This window comes from Berkeleyomyces rouxiae, assembly GCF_048999995.1.
Source record: "Berkeleyomyces rouxiae strain 22BRR77 chromosome Unknown BrBRR77_ptg000001l, whole genome shotgun sequence".
Taxonomy (NCBI): domain Eukaryota; kingdom Fungi; phylum Ascomycota; class Sordariomycetes; order Microascales; family Ceratocystidaceae; genus Berkeleyomyces; species Berkeleyomyces rouxiae.
In genome coordinates, this window is record NW_027396491.1 from 44,043 (window position 1) to 64,608 (window position 20,566).

A 20,566-nucleotide genomic window follows, 5' to 3' on the forward strand; every position below is an offset into this window, starting at 1 on the left:
ACCATCTTATAATCGGCCTCCTGTCCAGTCCTTTCTTTGTCCATTCCACAGTCTGTCGCTTCATGTCTATTCGGCCTTAGGCTCGGTGGGCGGTACAACAGGCGACTTCTTGCGATCCCTAGAAAAGAAAAAAGAAATAAGGTTAGCACAAGTCCCCCACGAATTCACGACAGATAATGACTTACGTGCTCAATCTCCGCGAAAGCTGCTGCAGCTTCTTATCGTGGTCTGCGTCATAGGCTGCCTTTTCCAAGGCGGCAGCACGATCAGCCTCATGTTGCTTGACTACCTCCTCGTGGCTGGGTGGCAGTCTTTCGTTGAGAATATCGACCTTGCGCGCATCTTCAAATGTATTAATGGCATTCTTTATTCCCTCGGCACCAAGCATCAGAGTACCAGCAGGCAGCTTGCCTCCAGACACTGTCTTGAGCTCAGTAACCTTTTCAGACTCCTCACGCAGCACCTGGAACACTCGCGACAGACGGCCAATGGCAAGAATTTTGTTCTTGATGGCCCGGCGCTTGGCTTCTATGGTTTCCTGCTCGAGCGCAGAGCCTGGCGAGGCTGGCGACTGTGGCATGGGCGAGCTGGTAGTGGTGGGGGTATCGTCCTTTTCCAGCTCCTCCTCCGAACACGTGCTCAGAATGGCAATCAGCATGTCGGTAATCTTCTCGCCGACAAAGGGGAGTGACCATGTAAAGACGTCCATAAAGTTGGGCAGCCAGTATGGGTGAGGTGTGCAGTTGAATTGACGGATATTCATAACATTATTCTCGTACTTGAGCACAGCAGCCTTGTTGTTATAGACATCGAGATAGTTAGGGGCCGAAAATATAGTCATGACACTCGGGAAACCAGTCGTGCGTGTCTTGCGGTACATGCGGTAGCCAGCGTCCTGGGCCTCGTGGGCGCGAATGACGGACAATAGGTTGTTCTTTTCCAGGAACGAGCAGGCGGCAGGGTAGGAAAAGAAGTAGGAGCACCCACGAACAAAGTTGTGCAAAAAGTGGTCGTTGGTTTTCTCCTGGCCAAACTCGTCCAGCGGGTCAGCCCACAAAATGTCGCACATGAGGCCTTGGGTAGGGGGTTCCCGGAAACGATCAATCTTGCGAATATCATCCAGAGTATGCAGCTCGGGACTGAGACCACCGTGAATGCACAGGAACTGCTTGTTCATCACGGCAGCCAGGGGCAGGGAGCAAAATGATTCCATGCAAGCCTCATACACGGCCTCGGAATACTTGTGGCGACATTCGAGCTTGAAGGTAAAGTAGTCGGTCAAATGGCGGCACTCGTGATTGCCCCGCAGCAGCCATAGGCTGTTGGGGTAGTGAATCTTCAAGGACCATAGGTAGAGCACACACTCTATGCTGAAGTAGCCACGATCAACGTAGTCTCCCAGGAACAGGTAGCGGGTCTCGGCAGGGTCGCCACCGACTTCGAATAACTTCATGAGATCGTAGTATTGGCCATGGACGTCACCACACACGGTAATGGGAGCATCCATTTCCAAGAGATTGGGCTCGGCGTGGAGGATCTTTGTACCCTCCTTGATAATCCAAAGAGCCTGCTCTTCGGTAAGGCGGCCCTCGCGGTAAAAGTGCTGCTTCAGGAAGTTGATGTCGGGCTTGGTCTGGGATTCGTCCTGGAAGAACTGCTCGGGAGTCGGCTTGAACATTGCGGGGGCTTGCACATCTGAGGAGGCAGAGGAGTTAGCGACTATTATGGCGACGTTTCTGTGCTGGAGAAGCAAAACACGTGGTGGGTAGATAGAAACCTGGAGATCATTGTGCTTTACAGTGGCTCACCTTTGCACACGCGCTCTAACGTGCTGACCTGAGTATCGTCGTCCATAGTATGAAGGGTGAAGTCGATTTCGGGGACGGGCTTCTTGTCCTGGATAGCACGGATGGCATTGTCAACCTGTTGCAACCGAAGATCGTCGGTGACGTTCGTCTGGGGGGCGTCGCCGTCCATTTTCGATGTGTAGAGAATATTTGGTGGATAAGCAAGAGTATGTAGGAGATGGAGAAAGAGGAAGCGAAATGGAGGCCTTTTTGTAATTCCAGGCAGAACTCCAAAATGCAAGCGTTCGTCGTGGCGGGCTGAGGAGGCGGAGAAGGGATCGTCGAGCAGAGGTTATATAGCGCCCTTTTTGGAGTAGCAGTGGGAAAGCAATTGTGAATGGCCAGACAAAAGCTCAAGAGAAATGTGCAAGCAAGCAAGCAACGTCAAGTTGGTCGCCCGAGAATACTTGTGAGGAAGGAAGCAGTCGTCGTAGTCGTAGTCGTAGTCGTAGTTGTAGCCGTGATTCGTGATTCGTGGTCGTGGCGTAGGGTTGATAGAGGAGCGAGCGGTAGAAGATAAGCCAAGCCAAGACCAAGGCAAAATCCAGGCGGCCAGAAAGACAAAAAAGAGGGGTTTCGCTCTAGGTTTAGAGGCCCAGCCAGCTCGGGAGCAAAAAAAAACGGAATAAGGGGGGAGGAATACAGAGAGGCGAACGTGGCGTTAGGAAGAAAAGGCTGCCAGTCAGAGATTTGGCAACAAGCGAAGAGACAACTCGACTCGAAGAAACTGCAACGAGACAGAGATCCGATGCGTGCAGAGTTTGGCCGTGGTGCAAATGTGACTGCACAGGATCCAAGAGCCTGTGAGCGCGGGCGTCCACTATTCGCAGCTCTTGTTTGGTGTTTCGTTGCTGGCCAGGTCCAAGGCCCAAGCTCAAGCTGTTTTCAGGGGCAATCTTCAGGAGGCCCGTTTTCGTTTTAGCAGAGCGCCGGCCGCCTGGAAACAGCGCCCCAGCAGAACACAGGTTAGTTGAAGCGAAGACAGACAGCAGGGATTCTATCCGGAGGCTGAGGATCGATCTTGTGTGTGCCAAGATGGAGCTGGCTCCTCACTGAGGCTTCTACTTGTTGAATCTTGGGAGAAGTCCCAAATGTCGCGATGGTTGGAGAAGACTGACATGCCGTGTTAAAAAGAGCTGAAGTTGGGCTCTGTTCGCAGTGGCCAGTCAAAAAAATTCGATTATTGTGGTTGTAGTTACGGACACTCAAAATACTCGAAAACGACATGTGGCTTCTTTGGAGAGCCTTAGTAACCCTAATTACATGCTGCAATCTTGTTCTTCACTTTGTGAAACATCACTCTAGACAACTTGAAGGTTAACCCAATCTTTCCTCAAGACTCGATAGTTGGCCCAATCTCTATCTCGGCACTCCCACCACCTTTCTTCAAGGCAGACAGTACCCGCCATCAATCACCATGTCACAGCCCGTCGTATAAGTCGCCGCATCTGACGCCAGATACAAGTATGCGCCCTTGAGTTCTGAGACCTCGCCTTCGCGACCCATTGGGATCTTGTCCTTCCATATGCTCTTGGTTTCCGCCGAGCAGAACTGGGAGATTTCCGTCACAATATACCCTGGCGAGATGGAATTGGCCCGCGCAAAGCCCGACCATTCAACCGCCAATGACTTGCCTAAAAGTCGGGGGTGTCAGCGTTCAAGGTCCCCGAGTTGCTACGTGTTGTCCTGGCTGAAACTTACATAGGTGAACAACCGCCGCCTTGGACGCATTGTATGAGGCCTGAGCCTGAGGGACATTCACAATGTGCCCGCTCATACTAGCAGTGGCAATAAAGGCACCATAGGTAAAGTTTTCCAGAGGCTTGCCATCCGTGGTTGTGCCCTCCTTCTTCTGGCGACGGAAGTGCTTACCGGCCGCCCGTGCACAAAAGTACACACCGTCGACATTGACGCGGAGAACCTTGAGGGCTTCTTCCACAGCACCGTCAAGCATTGACCCCTGCGTCCAAGGAATCCCCGAGTTGGCCACCATGATGTCCAGACGGCCACCAAGGTCCTGAACACACTGGTCAACGGCTGCCTTAACAGCCGCATTATCCGTCACGTTCACTTGATACGCAGTGCCTATGGGAATGGAGTGTTAGTATATCTCACAAAGAATGCTTGATAGGGCAAAGGCAATCCTCCATGCCAATGGGAAAAAGAAGAAAGAAAAACATGGCTTGATTAAAACGTCAACCTACACTTCACGCCGTATTCCTGCGCGACAGTAGCTGCAACCTCTTCGGCCTTCTTGTTGCTATTATACCAAATCGCAACATTGGCACCGGCCTCTGCAAATGCCTCAACGACACCAAGGCCAATGCCCGCCGCAGAGCCCGTAACGATGGCTGTCTTGCCCTTGAGTGAGAACAAAGGCAGCACACGTTTGCTCTGCACAGCCGGCATGTTGTCATGCACGAAATGGCCGCGGTCGTCGAGATGGTCCATTGTGGAAGAAGAAGGAGAAAGAGGGAAAGATAAAAGTACAAGGTCCAAAAATATAGAGGTTGAAGTGAAAATGGTCGAGAAGAACCGAAGAGCACATGTCCATCTGAATCTTGACCTCAATCGCACATCTTGCGCCGCCCATTTATACTAGATTCTCGATCATGCCCGAACGTACATGATTTCCCTCCGCCCGGTGCCGGCCTGTAGTAGAAAGTCCGTCTTCCGCCTCGGACTTCTCTATCAGGAAAGCTAGCAAGCATGGGACTAGCCTTTGCGGCCCGAGTAATACCCCGGAAATTCCTCATCCATAAAGTCCGGGGAGAGTTATGTGTACAAACAAATAGTTACGCGATCCTGATCGTGGGGGGAAGGGCCAGTTGTGACGTTATAAGCTTGACAGCAATCTGTCAGTACGAATCAGAGCTACCTAGATACTTCGTCGTGTACTAGTTGATTGTGTCCATGTACAATCTGTGCATGGGTGCTTGCACATGTGCATAACTCTGTCATATCTACCAACTAGCGCCAAAAAGTCCTGATACACCCCCAATCCTGGGACTGGAGGAGGCTCTGCTTCCAACTATATGGCGGGGACGGGATTACCATCTTCGGAACCATCCTTCCAGCCTTTTCTGGCTGTCGCCTCCGCTGGTGCCATGTGTTACTCCGCTCAAGGCTCTCGATATGCATGTATGTACATGATCCTAGTATAGTTCTACCTACACGACAGAATATGAATCAGGTGACAAGCCATCGGAACAATACAACTAATCATGCAGAGAGGACCGCAGATGGCCATACATTTAATTCCCCTTCAGCGTTGCATTCACCCCACGATGTTGTCAAGAATGTCGGACCGCGGATAGTTGGTATTGCGCCAGCGGGAAATAAAGTCGTCGCGGTTAACTAGAATAGGTTAGTATGGCCACGCCACATATGCCCTGCAACTCTGAGCAACGGATCAGAAAGATACTCACCATAACCTCCGCACACACGCCGGATGCCGGTAAACTCGCTGCGCCCGTGCATAACACGCCAGTTATCAAAGACTAAGTACTGCATTAGACACATCAGTACAAAAAAGAGGACAAGGGGAATGACTGACTCAAGGTAGTTCCGGGCCTTAACAGCCTCCAGTACTCAATGTTGCTGCGTGTAATGATCTCGTGCCACTTCCTCGCCGCTTGGTACCACTGATCCGGCTCAATCCCATTCTTAAAGGGAACGACGCCACGATCGTCGTTGTTCCAGCGAATCCGAAGAAGCGACCCCTCAGGGTCGGTCTCGACAACGGGGTACCGTTGGTCTGGCGCGATCGTAATGCCCTTGTTTCCACTTGCATGCCACGGCAAGCGGACTTTTGTCAAAATATCATAGGCCTCGGGGGCTTCCTTCTTCAGGATGGCCGCAGCGTTGAAACCGTCCACGAGAAGCGAGCTGCCGCCCTTGGAATCTTTGCCAGTGTGGGAGAGAATGTGAAACGACTGCAGACCGGCTGGATCGCTAAAGTAGGTAGTGTCGGTGTGAGCCGGAAGCCGAATGTTAGTGTACGCTGTGTCAGCCATGGCCATGTCGGGGATAAAGTCATAGAAGCCGCCGTAGTGGGTTTCACGGATAAACGCGATGCGCCGTAAAAGCTCTTCAGTAGCAACAGCCGTGTGGGGAGTTCCCTCCACGAAGACCATGCCGTAGAGCCGCTTTGTTCCGTTAGTTGAAAATTCTCAGCTTTTCCTAAACGCAACAATATGCTTACAATCAGCTGCGTCATTTTAGCCACCCCAGCATCATCCGCGACGTTGGACATGATCTCTTCAAACGACACGGTCGGGGGATCAGTAGCAATTTCAGATCCCCAGAGCTTGAGACTGTTCATTCAAGCATTCAGTCAGCACTGTGCAAGAATGATGAAGGGGCACACTTACTCGATGGGCTCGGGGGCACGCGCAGAATTGCGCTGATAAAAGTCTAGAAAGTCCCACGGATAGAAGCTCTCGTGGTTTCCATGATTCCCTATTGAAATACGGCGGCGTCAGCAGTAGATTGCCACGTCTGTCGCTCCCTGGGTTATACCTACACAAAACCTTGAGGCCCTGGGGCGTGGTCTCAATGTTGGCTGGTGCCACATCGCTGGGGATCTGTGCAAATACAACGCATTAGTCCAGCCAGCTCTCATCACCAAGTGTTGTTCCAGCGGACTCACGGCAAAGGTATCAAAGTTTCGCTGGCTCGTAGACGGGTTAACGCACTGGTTGCAGCGGCAGTTATCACTACCTTTCAAGTCAGCGCTTAGATTGGATTGACATGACAAGTCGGGTAGAGACTCACCGCAGCCAGAAGTTGGGCCTTGGACGCATGTTAGCACGCCTGGATCATGAAAAGCGAATGAAGATATCCACACAGACAAACTTACAAACTCCCACGTTTGACGGACCCTTGATCCGCCCCGTGCCCAATCGTAATCGACCCTGGAGTAATTCGCGCCGTCTTTTCGCCAGCAACCGATGTACCTGCGCCTCTGTGACCTAGCGCCCTGCTATAAGCCCGTTTGAACACGGGCATAATCGTGTGCCCATGGCCGCCCGCCATTTGCCGAGTGGCTGGCAAGGAGCAAGAAATGGCCACCCTAGGGACATGTGCCGCCAGAGTTTGAAGCCGTGTTGTCAAATGTGCCATCGTTAGTTGGTTGATACTGACAGAATTGGCAGTGGAGCGAGAAAAAGAATTCAAGATTCAAGGTGACCCGGACATTACAGGCAAACAACTACTTTGATTCCAAGTTGAAAATGCCTCTTCATTATGCTGACTGAGGGAGCATGAGAACAAAAAGCTGCGACTGCCGGTAACCCTATAGAACCCTAGTGGTCAGACCATTCATGACCCAGGCCTTTCTCTATTCTATCATAACTTGAACATTCCCAAAACCAAATCACACATTGACATAGTTATCCACTCCATGAGACTTTGTAAAACAGCCTATCTACATGTATTCGCTTGTATATAGACACCCACACAACTATGCACTCGTAGTATTTGTTCTTCGGTCTTTGTTCCGTGTTGGCTAAGCGTTTCTTTGTGTGTAACAATGGCCTCCAGTTGAACTTATCACGGCTCTTTGTTTCGTCGGTCCTTGTCATTCAATCGTGTTTTTGTACATGGAGCTAGCTGCCATTGTCTAGCAATTCCATGATACTCTAGTTGGCTACTGGCTCAAAGACTTCGTCATGGGCGCTTTGATAGTTGTTGGCTGTGTGCAAGTTGAAACTGGCTTCAGTTCAAAGAATGACTAGCTTTCTTATAACGGCAAGAAAGGGTCACCCACAGCTATATATAACGGCCATGCAGCCCAGAACTCCAACCTGGCGATACTCGATATGAAATCAACTTCATACTCTGATAGAAATATCCTTACATAGCGGCGTCTTTAGACTTGCACTTGACCTGACAGTGTATAGCCCTTTCTGCACCCTCAAGCTATAACTGCTTTTAATACACACAAGTCAGAAACATCAAGCTCAGTATTTTTCGCCATGAAGTTTGTTCTCAGTACCGAGCGCTCATGTCTTCACTTGCCGTTCTTTTGGCATAAGTCTGCTGGCAACAAGCATATTTCCATTATTCACAATCTCCCACAGAAAACCGACGTCATTCGCTGCAAGCCCGTTGCTAATTTCTATCGAGACATGGAAACCCTGATAAAGTCGCCTCAAGATTCTCGGCCTCATATTCCCCCCAATGGCCCACTGAACAGCAATCCCGTTTTTTTTTTCGACTGGCCGAGCAAGACAATCGATATCCAGACAACCCCCGCCGCTGATCGTAAGGCCAACCACGAAATCGAAGCCAGTGACTTCCAATGCGAAGACCACGCCCTGTACACCATAACAGAAAGTGAGGAAAATAACTGTTTGTTAAATGACAATAGTTCAGGGGCTAACGAAGAGTGTGAAACCAATTCTTCCGTCTTCAGCATTAAGATAGAGCTAGCAGACATTCGTATCTTGCTGCCTGCTCGGGCGCAGGTTGTTGATGTGTGCTCGGTGAAAGAAAGACACACCAGAGATCAACTCGAAGAAGATGGAAAGGAGCAAAGAATGTAGGTCTTGTGTTGTCTCAATCATGGCTTGCTGGTCAAGCTAATGAAGAAGTCAAGTTGAAGGTGAGTTGCACCAAATACTTCACGATGAACAATAACTAGATAGGGTTCGATTCGTGTGAAAAATGAATAAAATGTAAAAAATCTCTAGTTATAGAACCAGTTTTAGAACTAGATTCAAAAATCACAATTAACAATTAAAAAAACAGACTCCAGATGGAGCCTCTTCCACTTCCTACCATAGTCCTCTTGTCCATTTCTTCGGTAAGTCTTGGTGAGATCAATGTCGTGTTCCATGTCGGCTTGCCGTCCAAGTACATTTGGTAGAAGAGACTGCTTTGGCCTTCACTGCCAAAGTTATCAATTGTGATGGCCCCAAACTTGGAAAGTCCCAAGTGTATGTAATGGACCACCTCATCCTCACCATCTGTCTGGCGGTAAGTGGGCACTGGCGATGAAAACTGGTTCAGTGGGCTCACCGAAAACTCGTACGGGGCAGCATTCTGCGGCCACTTGCCACCCACAGGCGGCGGGAATCGAGTCACGGCGAACTCGTGGCGATCGCCAGACAAGATGATCACACCAGTGCCGTGAAGGTACGAGTCCCAAATGGCTTCCAAAACTTGTTTGCGTTCGACTAAAAACCCGCCCCAAGTATCAACTCCGTCAACAGGGAAGTTTTTGGTAAACGGCACCGAGGATGCAATCACTTTCCACGTGACCCCCTTAGGTTCAGGGCGATTCAACCAGTACAGCAAATCTGAGAGTTGTTCTTTGCCTAGCATGGTCTTTTGAGGGTCTGTTGCATTAAGTTCAAGATTGTCCGAACGGTAAGTTCTGGTGTCGAGCATAAACACACTGATGGGGCCCTGGGTAAATTCAAAGTATGTAGCTCCCTGGCGAGAAGTACTGGAGCCAGCCATGCGAGCTACGGGAGGGTTAGCGGCTCCATGGTAGCTCTGGAACGTATTCATGGCATCATTATACACCCCAGTGGTATTAGCGGACCAGTTGTTGGAAATTTCATGATCGTCCAAGGTATGGATCCAACTCAGATTTTGGCCGACAGTGGGCCACTCCGGAGAAGCATATACCTGGCGGTATTTTCGGCGATAATGCTCGATTGTCTTTCCAAAGGCAAAAGGCACGTCGATATAAATAAAGTCGCCCAAGAAAAGCATGAACTGGGCCTGCAAGGTGGGAAGCACCTCGGCCAAGGACTGCAGGCCAGGAATCGTGAGCGGGTGGTTCAGAGGATTATAGGGGAAGCGTGGAATTATGCACGAAGTAGACAAAAATGTAAACTTTCCGTCATTGTAGCGAGAAACCGCGCCTGGCTGTGGAGGGGCCATGAATTGGCCACTGTGATTGTTAGAAGTGCGCCATTCGTACATGTGTTGCTGGGTATGAGGTAGAGCAACTTTCAGCGCCGCAGTAAAGTCGGCTTCTTCTGTCGTCCAGCGGGCCCCACCAGCAACTTGCCATTGGTTGCTGTCGAATGGGACCTGGGGATCTCTGATTCGTATTTCAATGGCAACTGGCATTTTAGACTGATCAGGCTCGCGAATAAGGAAGCGAGCCTCTGTTGGCGAGACATATCCGACACGCACAAATGAGACATCATGGCTGGGCCAGAAGTGGTGCGCCGTATATGTAAAGTCTATGACGCCCAAGACAAGCATCAAATTGAGTAGAAAAGTGAGAAGCGACGAGAAGTTGTTTGCTCTTCTCGGAATACCGGTGAGAAAGGTCCTCAGGGGCTGACTAGGCTTTTTCCTGGGAGTCACAGGCTCCGGAATGTCTGCGGGTTCAAGCGGCGCGTCTTTTGTGTCCCGTTCCTCTCCATAGTTTGAGACTTCACATGATTCTGGTGTAGTCTTGGCTGTGGGGACATTAAGCTTAGTCTCAACAAGGTCGTAGTCGGAGTCGGCAAAGTACGTGGAGATGGCAGCGGGAGCATATATAGCGAAGAGGGTCAGGAGAGTGGGGGGAAATGCAGCCTGTAGAAGAGAATATTAAGAGGTCAGTTGTATCAAATCAAAGCCAAGGCCAAGTGTTGCTCTTTGCAAGTAATCACGGTTAACCAGATGGCGATTGGCTAGTTGAGGCAACTTACCGGGCCAGGTACCTGGATGAGAGAGAGCGTTAGTGGTGAGACAAGAGAACAGGGCGGGTATGTGAATATATTGAATGCATGGATATGATATGCAGAGATAACGGTCACTCACCCAACGAAAGTAGACGTATGATCCTAGCCGCAGCGCAGTAGAAGTGACTGCGGCGATTTTGGACTGGGCAGGCATTTGCGCCCGTGGTTGGGAAGTGGGAGCAAGGGCGCTCTAGGAGGAGAGTCAAGAAGAGGAAGATGCGTGGACGTATGTATGTTCGTCTGGCTGTCGTATTGTGCGTTTAGCGAGTAGTTATAATATCAACGACGCGCTTCGTGCATCCAAGCTCGGCGGAGCTTCACTTCAAAGCTCGAGTGGAGCCACAACGTCATCAATCGACAGACAAACCGGAGCTGGTCAACTGGGCGAATCCTTGGGATATCTGCGGGATTCTCTCAGAAACGCAGCGGGAACTGGGTGGCAGGCAAAACTGATCAAGACACGGTTTGCGTTGGAGGTTTTCGCGGCGTCGTTGAAGTGCGATATTATCTAACTGTTGCATTTCAACTTGCGGAAGGAGCGAGCTTGGTTTGTGGCCGTCGTCTTATTGTCTCCACAAAATGGATCTGGAGCTTTGAGATGGGATGACATGGGCTAGGTTGGGGTTTGGGGTCACGAGAGATAATGACATTTCACAGTTATCGCTGGGTGACACTGTGTGAAGCTCTAGCAGCTGCAGAAGTCTCCCATAGCTCCTTTTTGTGACAGCTGGCACTCTGACCCGCCATCTGTAGAGCCCCATGGATCCTTCTTCGCCAGCTGCCAGCCCAAGGAGGTCCCATCGCGACAGCTTGTCCTAAATTCAATGGCACCTCACATCTGCCCATTCTTGAATCTGTTTCGCGGTGTTGCCAATCCGCTTTCTCACGCCCTGTCGCTACGGCTTCTTCGCGCCCCAACTTGACTCGACCGTTTCCAAAGCACGCACACACTTAGTTTCCAATTCCCGCCATGAGAATACCGCTGTTTATCGCCGGCCTTCTGGCCTTTTTCGCCTCGAGTGTTTCTGCGACAGCCCTGAGCTACATGCTCAACGCAAACGAAAAGGCATGCTTCTACACGCGTGCCACGAAGCAGGGCGAGAAGATTGCCTTTTACTTTGCCGTATGTTTCTACGAGATCCATCGTTATTGCCGCCGCCGGGCTCCATACTAACTGCAGCTCCGCAACTCAATAGGTGCAATCCGGAGGCTCCTTCGACATCGACTACCAGGTCAAAAGCCCCGCCAGCCGCCTTGTCATGAGCGGCGAGAAAGAGCGCCAGGGAGACTTTGTCTTTACGGCCAATCTCCTTGGCGAGTACGAGTTCTGCTTCAACAACGGCATGAGCACGTTTGCCGACAAGCTTGTCGACTTTGAAATCGCTGTCGAAAACGAGATTCGCGCCCAGCTGCCCTCTAAGAAGGGCACTTCTCCCGAGCAGACAAGCGTGCTTGAGGAGTCCATCTACAAGATTTCAGGCCAACTCTCAACCATTACTCGCAACCAAAAGTACTTCCGTACCCGCGAGAACCGCAACTTTAGCACAGTTCACAGCACCGAGGGCCGTATTATCAACTTTAGTTTGATCCAGTGTGCCCTGATTGTGTGCATGGGCGCGCTGCAAGTGTTTATTGTCAGATTCTTCTTCCAGGTACGTCTTTTTTGTATCTTTGTAACCATAGTCTTGTGCTTGGGGGATATCGCTAACCAGACCTCGCCATCCAGGGTGCTCGCAAGGGCTATGTGTAAAGGCTATATATGCGGAATGGGGCAGGAAGTGTATACGTGCGTGCAGTCTGGTGGGAAATCCCTGTGTAGAACGCCTGGCGTGTTTCTAGACAAGACTTGCAACAAGGAGGAGGGTGGGAATAGACCTTTGACATGGCAGGTTAATTGTGATATTGAGGAATTCCGTCTGCATGTAGTGTAATCGACTCCCGAGTTACACGAAAATCAACATCTCAATGTTTTCTTCATGTTTGCTTGCATTAATCAGTTCCCAAGCATCAACTATTATCTACCACGAATCTGGAGCCCATTGTGCCAACCTCGCCCGCAAGGATTACGCCTCAGTAGTGAAAGCGTCTTTCTCATGTTTGTTTAGCATCTATTTCCCCTTTGAATTTGCGCCATTGACATTGATGGCCCCATGATGAAGTCTTCATACACGCCACTGTCGTAGTAATAGGGTTTGATGAGATTAACAATACCAAGACAAACTGGAACGAATGGACTTTGTAGATCTTCAAGATGATTGTATATCATGTTCTCGTGGTGTAGATGCTATGTATCCATGGCCTTTACTCCTTTCACCACGACTTTGTAGCTATGTAACTACAGACAGAATTAGAAGGGAGAGCCGCATGATCCAGAGATGTAGAGCAACATGTAACCAGAATTCTTGCCGCGATCAGTTGCCAGTTGGTCTCACTCTAGACGAAGAAAGTCGCGCCGGTCGATGTACATATGGCCATGATCCACGAAGTTTGGGCATTTTTCATCTATTGGGTGGCCAAATGCGGGCCCACAACGACACTCGTGTGTGCATTACGGTTAATCACGTCGCGTTCTGGTTGGACCTTGGAGGCCAGTCCCGTGATGACTTCGTCGCGTGTTAGCTTGTATGGCGCCTTGTACTCGATCGCTACGGCAGGAACATGCAAAACTGATCTCTTCGGCTTCACGTTAATGATGGCCCTCTTCTCATAAGCACTGTTCTTCCTGTATCTGCTTCCGTAGCTCCTCAATCTCGTCCATGGGGCGATGCCGTTGAGAACTGGATCGTGGAGGGTTGCTGGATCTGGAAAGTCACAGGGACAGAGGGTCGCAATGGCCGGTCCAGCACAGCGTAACAATTCCAGAAATCATCTATGCGAAAGAAAAAAATAAGAGGGGGAAAGACCCGTAGTTAGTTAAGTGTTTATCATGAGAAAGTAGCCCTAGCTTTGAGAATTAGGGTCCGTCCTTCGCTCCGGTGGACATACTTCATGTTTGTACTACCGTACGTGCTGTATTCACCTTCACTCACGTCGTACAAGTGCCCCACTTCAGGTGGCTGCTCCCGGAAGGCGGTGAAGATTCTGCCACAGCCTTGCATGGCCTGCCTCTAAATTTACTTTTGGCCCAGATCCAGCAGCCTTGCCCATCTCGTAAGTCGCGCGACAAAATCCACAGGCCTTTTGCTTTTTTCCTCCATCAACCAACACGATCGATTTTCGCCTTGTCGATTTCTAGCTCTAGTTTAATAGTTGCTCGCCATGGCTTTTTCCCTTGCTGCCGCGCTGCCCAAGCCCAAATACACTGGCGACGATGAGGAACTCCCGACGCACGCGCAGCAAAAAGGGCCTCGCATCGTTGGCCCTGGGCAGATTGACGAGTCGCAGATAGTCCTCAAGGTATGACGAGTTCCCGGCAAGCAAGCCGCGCTTTCTCTGGCCCCATGCGAGTCGCGCAGTGGGAGTTGTACTAATGCATTCTTCTCTCTAGCGAGCCGGCCCCCCTCCGTATGGCCAGCGCAATGGCTGGCGACCCCGATCCCAGGAAGACTTTGGCGACGGCGGCGCGTTTCCCGAAATCCCCATCGCCCAGTACCCGCTCAACATGGGCAAAAAATCATCAACAAAGAGTAATGCGCTAGCCATCCAGGTTGATGGCGAAGGCAAAGTCAAGTACGATGCCATTGCGCGACAGGGCCACTCCAGCACACGCACCGTGCAGGCTTCATTCAAAGATTTGATTCCCCTCCGCCAACAAGCAAACAGCGGCGAGATCAGCCTCGAAAAACCAAGCAAGGAAGACGTTGCGGCGACTACGGAGCGCACCCGGAACGCTCTGGCGTCTCTAATCAGTGGCGCTGTTTCTGCGCAAAGACCCAAGAATGTCAATGCTGGTCCCCGGAAAGACGCGACCTTTGTCAAGTACACGCCGGCCGACCAAATGGGCGACCGAAGCCAGAAAAAGGAGCGCATCATGAAAATTGTCGAGCGTCAGCAAGACCCAATGGAGCCGGCCAAGTTCAAGCACAAAAAGATTCCCCGCGGTCCCCCAAGCCCGCCACCACCTGTTATGCACTCGCCGCCGCGCAAATTGACGGCCGAGGACCAAGAAGCATGGAGAATACCACCGGTTGTATCAAACTGGAAGAACGCGAAGGGTTTCACTGTCCCCCTCGATAAGCGCCTTGCCGCCGATGGCCGTGGTCTCAAGGATACAGGCATCAATGACAAGTTTGCACGTCTTTCAGAAGCTCTGTTTATGGCCGATCGCCACGCCCGTGAAGAAGTCAGACAACGTGCTTCCATGCAGCAGAGACTAGCCGAAAAAGAAAAGGAACAAAAGGAGGAGCATCTCCGTGAGTTGGCTGCCAAGGCCCGGGAGGACGCCATTGCGGCGGCGTCTTCATCAAGGCGCCGCAGTCGTAGTCGCAACTACGACGATGGTCGTTCACGGTCGCGGTCTAAGTCGCCTGACTACAGTGGAAGCGAATACTCGCGCTCGCCGTCTCGATCTCGGTCTCGGTCTCTATCCAGCTCGCGGTCTCACTCCCGCTCACGCGCCAGACATACATCTCGCTCAGTCTCCGACTCGGAAGAAGCTGAAATCCGCCAACGAGAGCGCGCGCGTCAGGAAAAAAGAAAAGAGGACGAACGAAAGCTACGGCAGTCACGCATGGGAACCGAACGACGCGCACAAGTCATGCTTCGTGAACAAAACCGCGACATCTCGGAAAAGGTGGCTCTCGGTCTTGCAAAGCCCACACAGAGCAAGGAGGGCATGTACGACTCGAGGCTGTTCAACCAGACCGGCGGCTTTGCCGCTGGAATCAACGAGGACAATCCATACGACAAGCCCCTGTTTGCTGCACAGGATGCCATCAGCAGTATTTATAGGCCGCGCGCCAATGCCGACGACGATGACGTGGAGGCTGGTGATCGCGAGATGGACCGGATTCAAAAGAGCAGCCGCTTTGGAGAGGCTCTGGGCCGGGGCAAGTTTAAGGGCGCCGATGAGCAAGAGGTGAGTAACGCAATCCGGAAAGCAGTGTTTATTTTTCTTTTCCCATTAGACCCTACTAACAGATTCTACAGGCGCGAACAGGACCCGTACAGTTTGAAAAAGACGCCCAGGACTCTCTCGATGTTGACCAGTTCCTCTCAAGCGTCGGCAAAGATGCAGCTGGTAGCTCTTCTTCCAAGCGAGGCTACGGCCTTCAGTCGGGCGAAGATAGGAGGGAAAATAAGCGCGCCCGCGTGGCAGGAGACGGAGATGGCAGCGGGGAGGAGTAGCGGCTGGGGCTGCTCCCGTGATCTACGGTCGTTCTAGGTAGTAAAGACACTGGGTGCTCCGTGTAATCAGATGTTCGGCTATGCATCTCATAACCCTATTCACATGAAATCACACCCTTGTTAGGGTCTGTAGACCGGGCCTCAACTCAACACCATCGTCACACGTCCGAGGTTCTGGATTATTTGCCAGGCTAAAATGAAAAATGCCTTGATGGCGCTGCCGTAAAATTTTCTTCTGTTTTCTTCCGCCATTTTCTTTCTGGCCTCAAGCACGGATTTGGGGGGTTTTCCAGCTCAAGATTTGCGGTGTTTTTTTTTCGTGCTTCTTATAACCAAGTATTAACTAACTAATTAGTCCCGGACTGCGACCTTTTTTATTTATCTCACCTGCCCTTTTTTTTTCTTTCTTCCGTTCCCCTTGATCTTCACCTCCTTTTTCACCACCACAAAACTTGGCTTTACTTTTCCGCTCACTAGAGCCGCCCGCCACCTTCTTCTCTCCCAAATCTCATGAAATCTACCGCTTGTGCTGACAACGCCGGCCTGTGAAAATGCGACGCCGCCGAAAATTGTTCGCAAGTTCGTCGTCCCGGCCCGCCGCCGCGACCGCCGACTTTGAAGCCCTGCCACGGCGCCCGGCTGCCGAGAAATTGGATGTCACCTCGGGCGTCTTTATTCCCGTGTGTCTCAACATTCTCAGCATCCTGATGTTCCTGCGCTTCGGCGTCATCGTGGGCCAGGTTGGGCTGCTGGGAATTGTTGGTAGGCCGGCCCATATACTCTGCACGTCCTGGGACTTCTCTTACTAACGTCGTCTGGCCTAGGCTTTCTCTTCCTTGCCTATGGCATGAATCTGCTCACCGCTCTCTCGCTGTCAGCGATTGCTTCCAACGGCGAGGTTAAGGGCGGAGGCGCCTACTACCTCATCTCCCGGTCGTTGGGCCCCGAGTTTGGCGGCTCCCTCGGCCTGTTGTTCTTTGTCTCGCAGGTGCTCAACACGTCGCTCAACATTGTTGGTCTGCTGGATTGCATCCGGCTCAACTTTGGAGACTCGCTTCCCGACGGCTACTGGCTTAACTATGGCTTCGAGACCGTCGCTCTGCTGCTCTGTGTAGGCCTGTGTCTGGCTGGGAGCTCGGCCTTTACTAAAGCCAACAATGTGATGCTGCTGGTTCTCATCATCTCGGTTGTCAGTATTCCCCTGTCTGCCATCTTCAAGACGCCGTTTGTCGACAAAGAGCTGGGCGTCGAGTTCACGGGCGTCAGACTCTCGACCCTGTCCACGAACCTGCTTCCGCACTTTTCCAACGGCCACTACAATGGGCTGGAGACATTCCGCGAGCTCTTCGGCATCCTCTTCCCCGCGACGTCGGGCATCTTTGCTGGTGCCTCCATGTCTGGCTATCTGCGCAATCCGAGCCACTCCATTCCCAAGGGCACGCTTTGGGCCATGCTGTCTACCCTTGTGTGCTATCTTATTGTCATCATTGCCATGGCGTCCAGCATTACCCATGAATCACTGCTGCGCAACTTCAATGTGATTCTACTGACCAACCTTTCCAGCAAGGTCGTGATTGCCGGCGAGTGTGTTGTGACTCTGTTCTCGGCTCTGATGGGCCTGCTGGCTGCCGCAAACCTGTTGCGCGCTCTGGCGCGCGATAAGCTGCTCCCAGGCATGGAGCCCATCTTTTCACGGTACACCAAGAAAGACGACGACCCGGCCCTGTTTCTCATAACATATGCACTCGCCCAGCTGGCTTTGTTCGCCGACTTGAACCAGATTGCAACCTTGATTTCCATGGGCTACCACATGACCTTTCTCATCATGAATCTTGCCTGCTTTCTGCTCAAGGTCGGCGCGGCACCCAATTTCAGGCCCGGCTTCAAGTTCTTTAGCTGGCAAACGGCCGCCGCTGGTGCGGTGTGCTCGGCCTTTACAATGTTCTTCATAAACGAGACATACGCGTCGGTTGCCGTGCTGCTGCTGGTCCTGCTTTTCTCTTTGCTCCACTACCTCTCGCCTCCGAAGCGTTGGGGAGATGTGTCGCAAAATCTGATTTACCACCAGGTACGAAAGTATTTGCTGCGTTTACAGCCAGAGCATATCAAGTTTTGGCGACCACATATTCTTCTCTTGGTGAACAACCCAAGGTCTCAAGCGCCTCTCATCCAGTTTTGCAACTCCTTGAAAAAGGGGTCGCTTTATATACTGGGCCATGTCATAGTCACCGACGACTTTGATGTTGGTGTACACGAGGCCAAAATACAACAGATGGCGTGGACGAAATACATCACAGAGTTAACCAGGCTCAAGGCCTTTGTCCAGCTCACTGTGTCGCCGTCTCTCACCTGGGGCATCCGGAATCTGGTCCTGTCAGCCGGCCTTGGTGGCATGAAACCCAACATTGCAATCCTGGGCTTTTACAAGCCAGATGGGGATGAGTGTCTCAAGAGCAATCACAACAGGCCATTGCCCGCGAACCCTTTGGATCTAGTTGGCCGGCGAAACACGGTGCCAATCACTCCATCAACAACCCCTGAGCCCCAGTGTCCCTCTAGATCCCAGACCGACGGCGACTTCAAGGCCCTCAGAAGTGTTCTTCCAACCGACCACATGCGCGTCGAAGGGTCCATGAAAGCCACCGAATACATGACAATCCTTGAAGACTTGGCTTTACGTTGCAAGATCAATGTTGCTGTTGGAAAAGGATTCGAGGGCCTGGAAATACCGCAGAACGATGACAAGTGTAGAAACAACAAGTACATTGATCTGTGGCCAATCCAGATTTCTGCCGATGTCACGGACCATGACCGGTCGATTCATACTACCAACTTTGACACTTGTAAGTTGCCCCTTGTTTCTTTCATGGGAGCCTCAGCTGAGGCGGATCATGGATGTAAGGAGCCCATCCCAGCTAACAACCATTAGATACATTGATCCTCCAGCTGGGCTATATTCTCCAGTCTGTTCCCAACTGGAAGGCAGCCTACAAACTCCGGGTCATGGTTTTTGTCGAATATGAAAACGAAGTCGACAAAGAACACATTCGAGTCAGAGAGCTGCTAGAGAAGCTGCGCATCAATGCCGAGGTCCATGTGTTTTGGCTTGCCAACGGTGGCCTGGGCATGTACAACCTTTTAGTCAATGGCGTCTCGAACAATGCTACGGTAAAGCAAAAGGTCCAGGTTGCTCTGCGGCAAGATGAGTGGTGGCAAAATGTCCAGCTGTACCGCGGCCTCCAGCATCTCGGTATTCCCACGCCCTCTGAGAGAGATCTCATTGGGGGGTTGGCCGGCTGCCGAAGGAGCAGCATGTCCTCGGGCTCGACACCGGCTCTCGCTATGGACACAGTCGAGCGGCTCCGAAGACACAGCGTTACGGAACTGTTCTCCAAGCCAACCATTTCTAAGCTTGAGCGTCTGGGCGCGGCTGTTGGAATCCACACGAATCATCTGACTAGCGAAGTGTTTGACGACAACGACAGCGCATACTCGGACATTGGTTCCAACGCCGATTTCAGCGACTATGAGATGGACGAGGATGGAAACATGGACGCAAAGACTAGGGATGAGCCGCTTTATAGAACCTCAAAGGATCTGTGCCGGCCTTTGCTGCCCAAGTCGTCGACCTCTTTGTTCAAAACGAACTCGAGCAATAGACCAAATTGGCGAACGCCACTTGGCCAAAAAAGACTCGGCTATCACAGTTCCGGCCAGAACCAAGAAGCCGAGGCCTCGACCGCTCGGTGCTACGGCTCCTTTTCGGCCTTTACATCGCTGGCGCAGATGCCGCGACCCGTCCCTCTTCGCCAAAACTCTACCGTGCGCTTCTCAAGCAAGCTGATGCCCGAGACTCTGACCAACGTCGATGCCGAGAGCAACATGGGCCGATCCATCATGTTTGTCGAGGCGGGGTCTCCTGTCGCCGATGCTGCGAGCGCGAAGCCTGAGCCCAATCAGCCACTCGTGTCTCGCCAGGCTCTGGCGCCCAAGAAGAAGAACAAGAAGCAGGCCCAGGCTACACTAGCCTCGGCATCTCCGGGGGCGCCAGGTTCCAAGCATGCCGAGGCTTCTCTTAATCCAGCGGCTCGCGACGGCGATCTCGGCCGCGCTTCGTCCCCGTCGGCCATGGGCGGCACCGGGGGCTCCTCGTACTCAACGCAGCACATCAACTTGTCCTTCAACGACCTGCCAAGCCGCGCGCAGCACTTGATTCTGAACGAACTGATGGTCAAGGAAAGCAGCCTGGACGCTGCCGTCGTGCTGTCGACGCTGCCGATTCCCGTCGAGGGCACGAGCGGCAACGAAGCAGCAAGCCTAGCTTATCTCCAGGACATTCAGGTGCTGTGCGAAGACTTGCCGCCTACGCTTCTCGTGCTGAGCAACCATATGACAGTTACGGTTGAGCTGTAGGGAGAGGCTGCTGGTTAAGTATTTCATTATCGTGACTTGTGCATGTTGACGTCGATATTTTTGGCAAACTGGTATGACATATGCTGAGTGAATGTATTTTTTGCGGCCTCCCCCCAGAATATGTAGCAATACACATCGTTAATTCCAATCACCGGTAAAAAATCACTTAGAGACTGCTCTTCAGGCGGAATAATGGCAGCTAGAATTGTTGATAGCTATTGCAAGCGCTCAAGGGATGGCCTCTCTCCCTGGATAACGGTGGACCTCTCCAGAAGGACCGCGCCAGGCGAGCCATCAACCCCCTCAAGGTCCGGATGGCTGGGGGGT

The 20,566-nt window shown here is 51.8% G+C and overlaps 7 protein-coding genes across 7 annotated transcripts; 3 read left to right on the top strand and 4 right to left on the bottom strand.

Annotated features, from left to right (window-relative positions):
* Positions 1 to 66: 66 nt before the first annotated feature.
* On the bottom strand, positions 67 to 1,977 carry BROUX77_000014 (uncharacterized protein; the record flags this gene model as incomplete). Its single annotated transcript, XM_073745823.1, has 3 exons — positions 67 to 118; positions 186 to 1,695; positions 1,809 to 1,977. 3 exons carry the CDS (start codon positions 1,975 to 1,977, stop codon positions 67 to 69), a joined length of 1,731 nt encoding a protein of 576 aa, XP_073608251.1.
* A 1,256-nt stretch (positions 1,978 to 3,233) lies between these two features.
* On the bottom strand, positions 3,234 to 4,298 carry BROUX77_000015 (uncharacterized protein; the record flags this gene model as incomplete). The annotated part of the gene is made up of 3 exons (XM_073745934.1): positions 3,234 to 3,481; positions 3,549 to 3,932; positions 4,052 to 4,298. The coding sequence occupies 3 exons, from the start codon at positions 4,296 to 4,298 to the stop codon at positions 3,234 to 3,236; spliced, it is 879 nt and encodes a 292-aa protein (XP_073608252.1).
* Positions 4,299 to 5,124: 826 nt separating this feature from the next.
* BROUX77_000016 (uncharacterized protein) lies at positions 5,125 to 6,884 on the bottom strand (the record flags this gene model as incomplete). Its single annotated transcript, XM_073746045.1, has 9 exons — positions 5,125 to 5,204; positions 5,276 to 5,347; positions 5,404 to 5,995; positions 6,052 to 6,163; positions 6,221 to 6,308; positions 6,373 to 6,433; positions 6,499 to 6,565; positions 6,624 to 6,641; positions 6,709 to 6,884. The coding sequence occupies 9 exons, from the start codon at positions 6,882 to 6,884 to the stop codon at positions 5,125 to 5,127; spliced, it is 1,266 nt and encodes a 421-aa protein (XP_073608253.1).
* Positions 6,885 to 8,588: 1,704 nt separating this feature from the next.
* On the bottom strand, positions 8,589 to 10,694 carry BROUX77_000017 (uncharacterized protein; the record flags this gene model as incomplete). Its single annotated transcript, XM_073746156.1, has 3 exons — positions 8,589 to 10,391; positions 10,508 to 10,519; positions 10,620 to 10,694. 3 exons carry the CDS (start codon positions 10,692 to 10,694, stop codon positions 8,589 to 8,591), a joined length of 1,890 nt encoding a protein of 629 aa, XP_073608254.1.
* An 816-nt stretch (positions 10,695 to 11,510) lies between these two features.
* Positions 11,511 to 12,290, top strand: BROUX77_000018 (uncharacterized protein; the record flags this gene model as incomplete). The annotated part of the gene is made up of 3 exons (XM_073746267.1): positions 11,511 to 11,663; positions 11,737 to 12,192; positions 12,267 to 12,290. The coding sequence occupies 3 exons, from the start codon at positions 11,511 to 11,513 to the stop codon at positions 12,288 to 12,290; spliced, it is 633 nt and encodes a 210-aa protein (XP_073608255.1).
* A 1,508-nt stretch (positions 12,291 to 13,798) lies between these two features.
* Positions 13,799 to 15,826, top strand: BROUX77_000019 (uncharacterized protein; the record flags this gene model as incomplete). The annotated part of the gene is made up of 3 exons (XM_073746378.1): positions 13,799 to 13,936; positions 14,028 to 15,557; positions 15,629 to 15,826. The coding sequence occupies 3 exons, from the start codon at positions 13,799 to 13,801 to the stop codon at positions 15,824 to 15,826; spliced, it is 1,866 nt and encodes a 621-aa protein (XP_073608256.1).
* A 551-nt stretch (positions 15,827 to 16,377) lies between these two features.
* On the top strand, positions 16,378 to 20,239 carry BROUX77_000020 (uncharacterized protein; the record flags this gene model as incomplete). Its single annotated transcript, XM_073746490.1, has 3 exons — positions 16,378 to 16,588; positions 16,651 to 18,669; positions 18,756 to 20,239. 3 exons carry the CDS (start codon positions 16,378 to 16,380, stop codon positions 20,237 to 20,239), a joined length of 3,714 nt encoding a protein of 1,237 aa, XP_073608257.1.
* Positions 20,240 to 20,566: the final 327 nt, after the last annotated feature.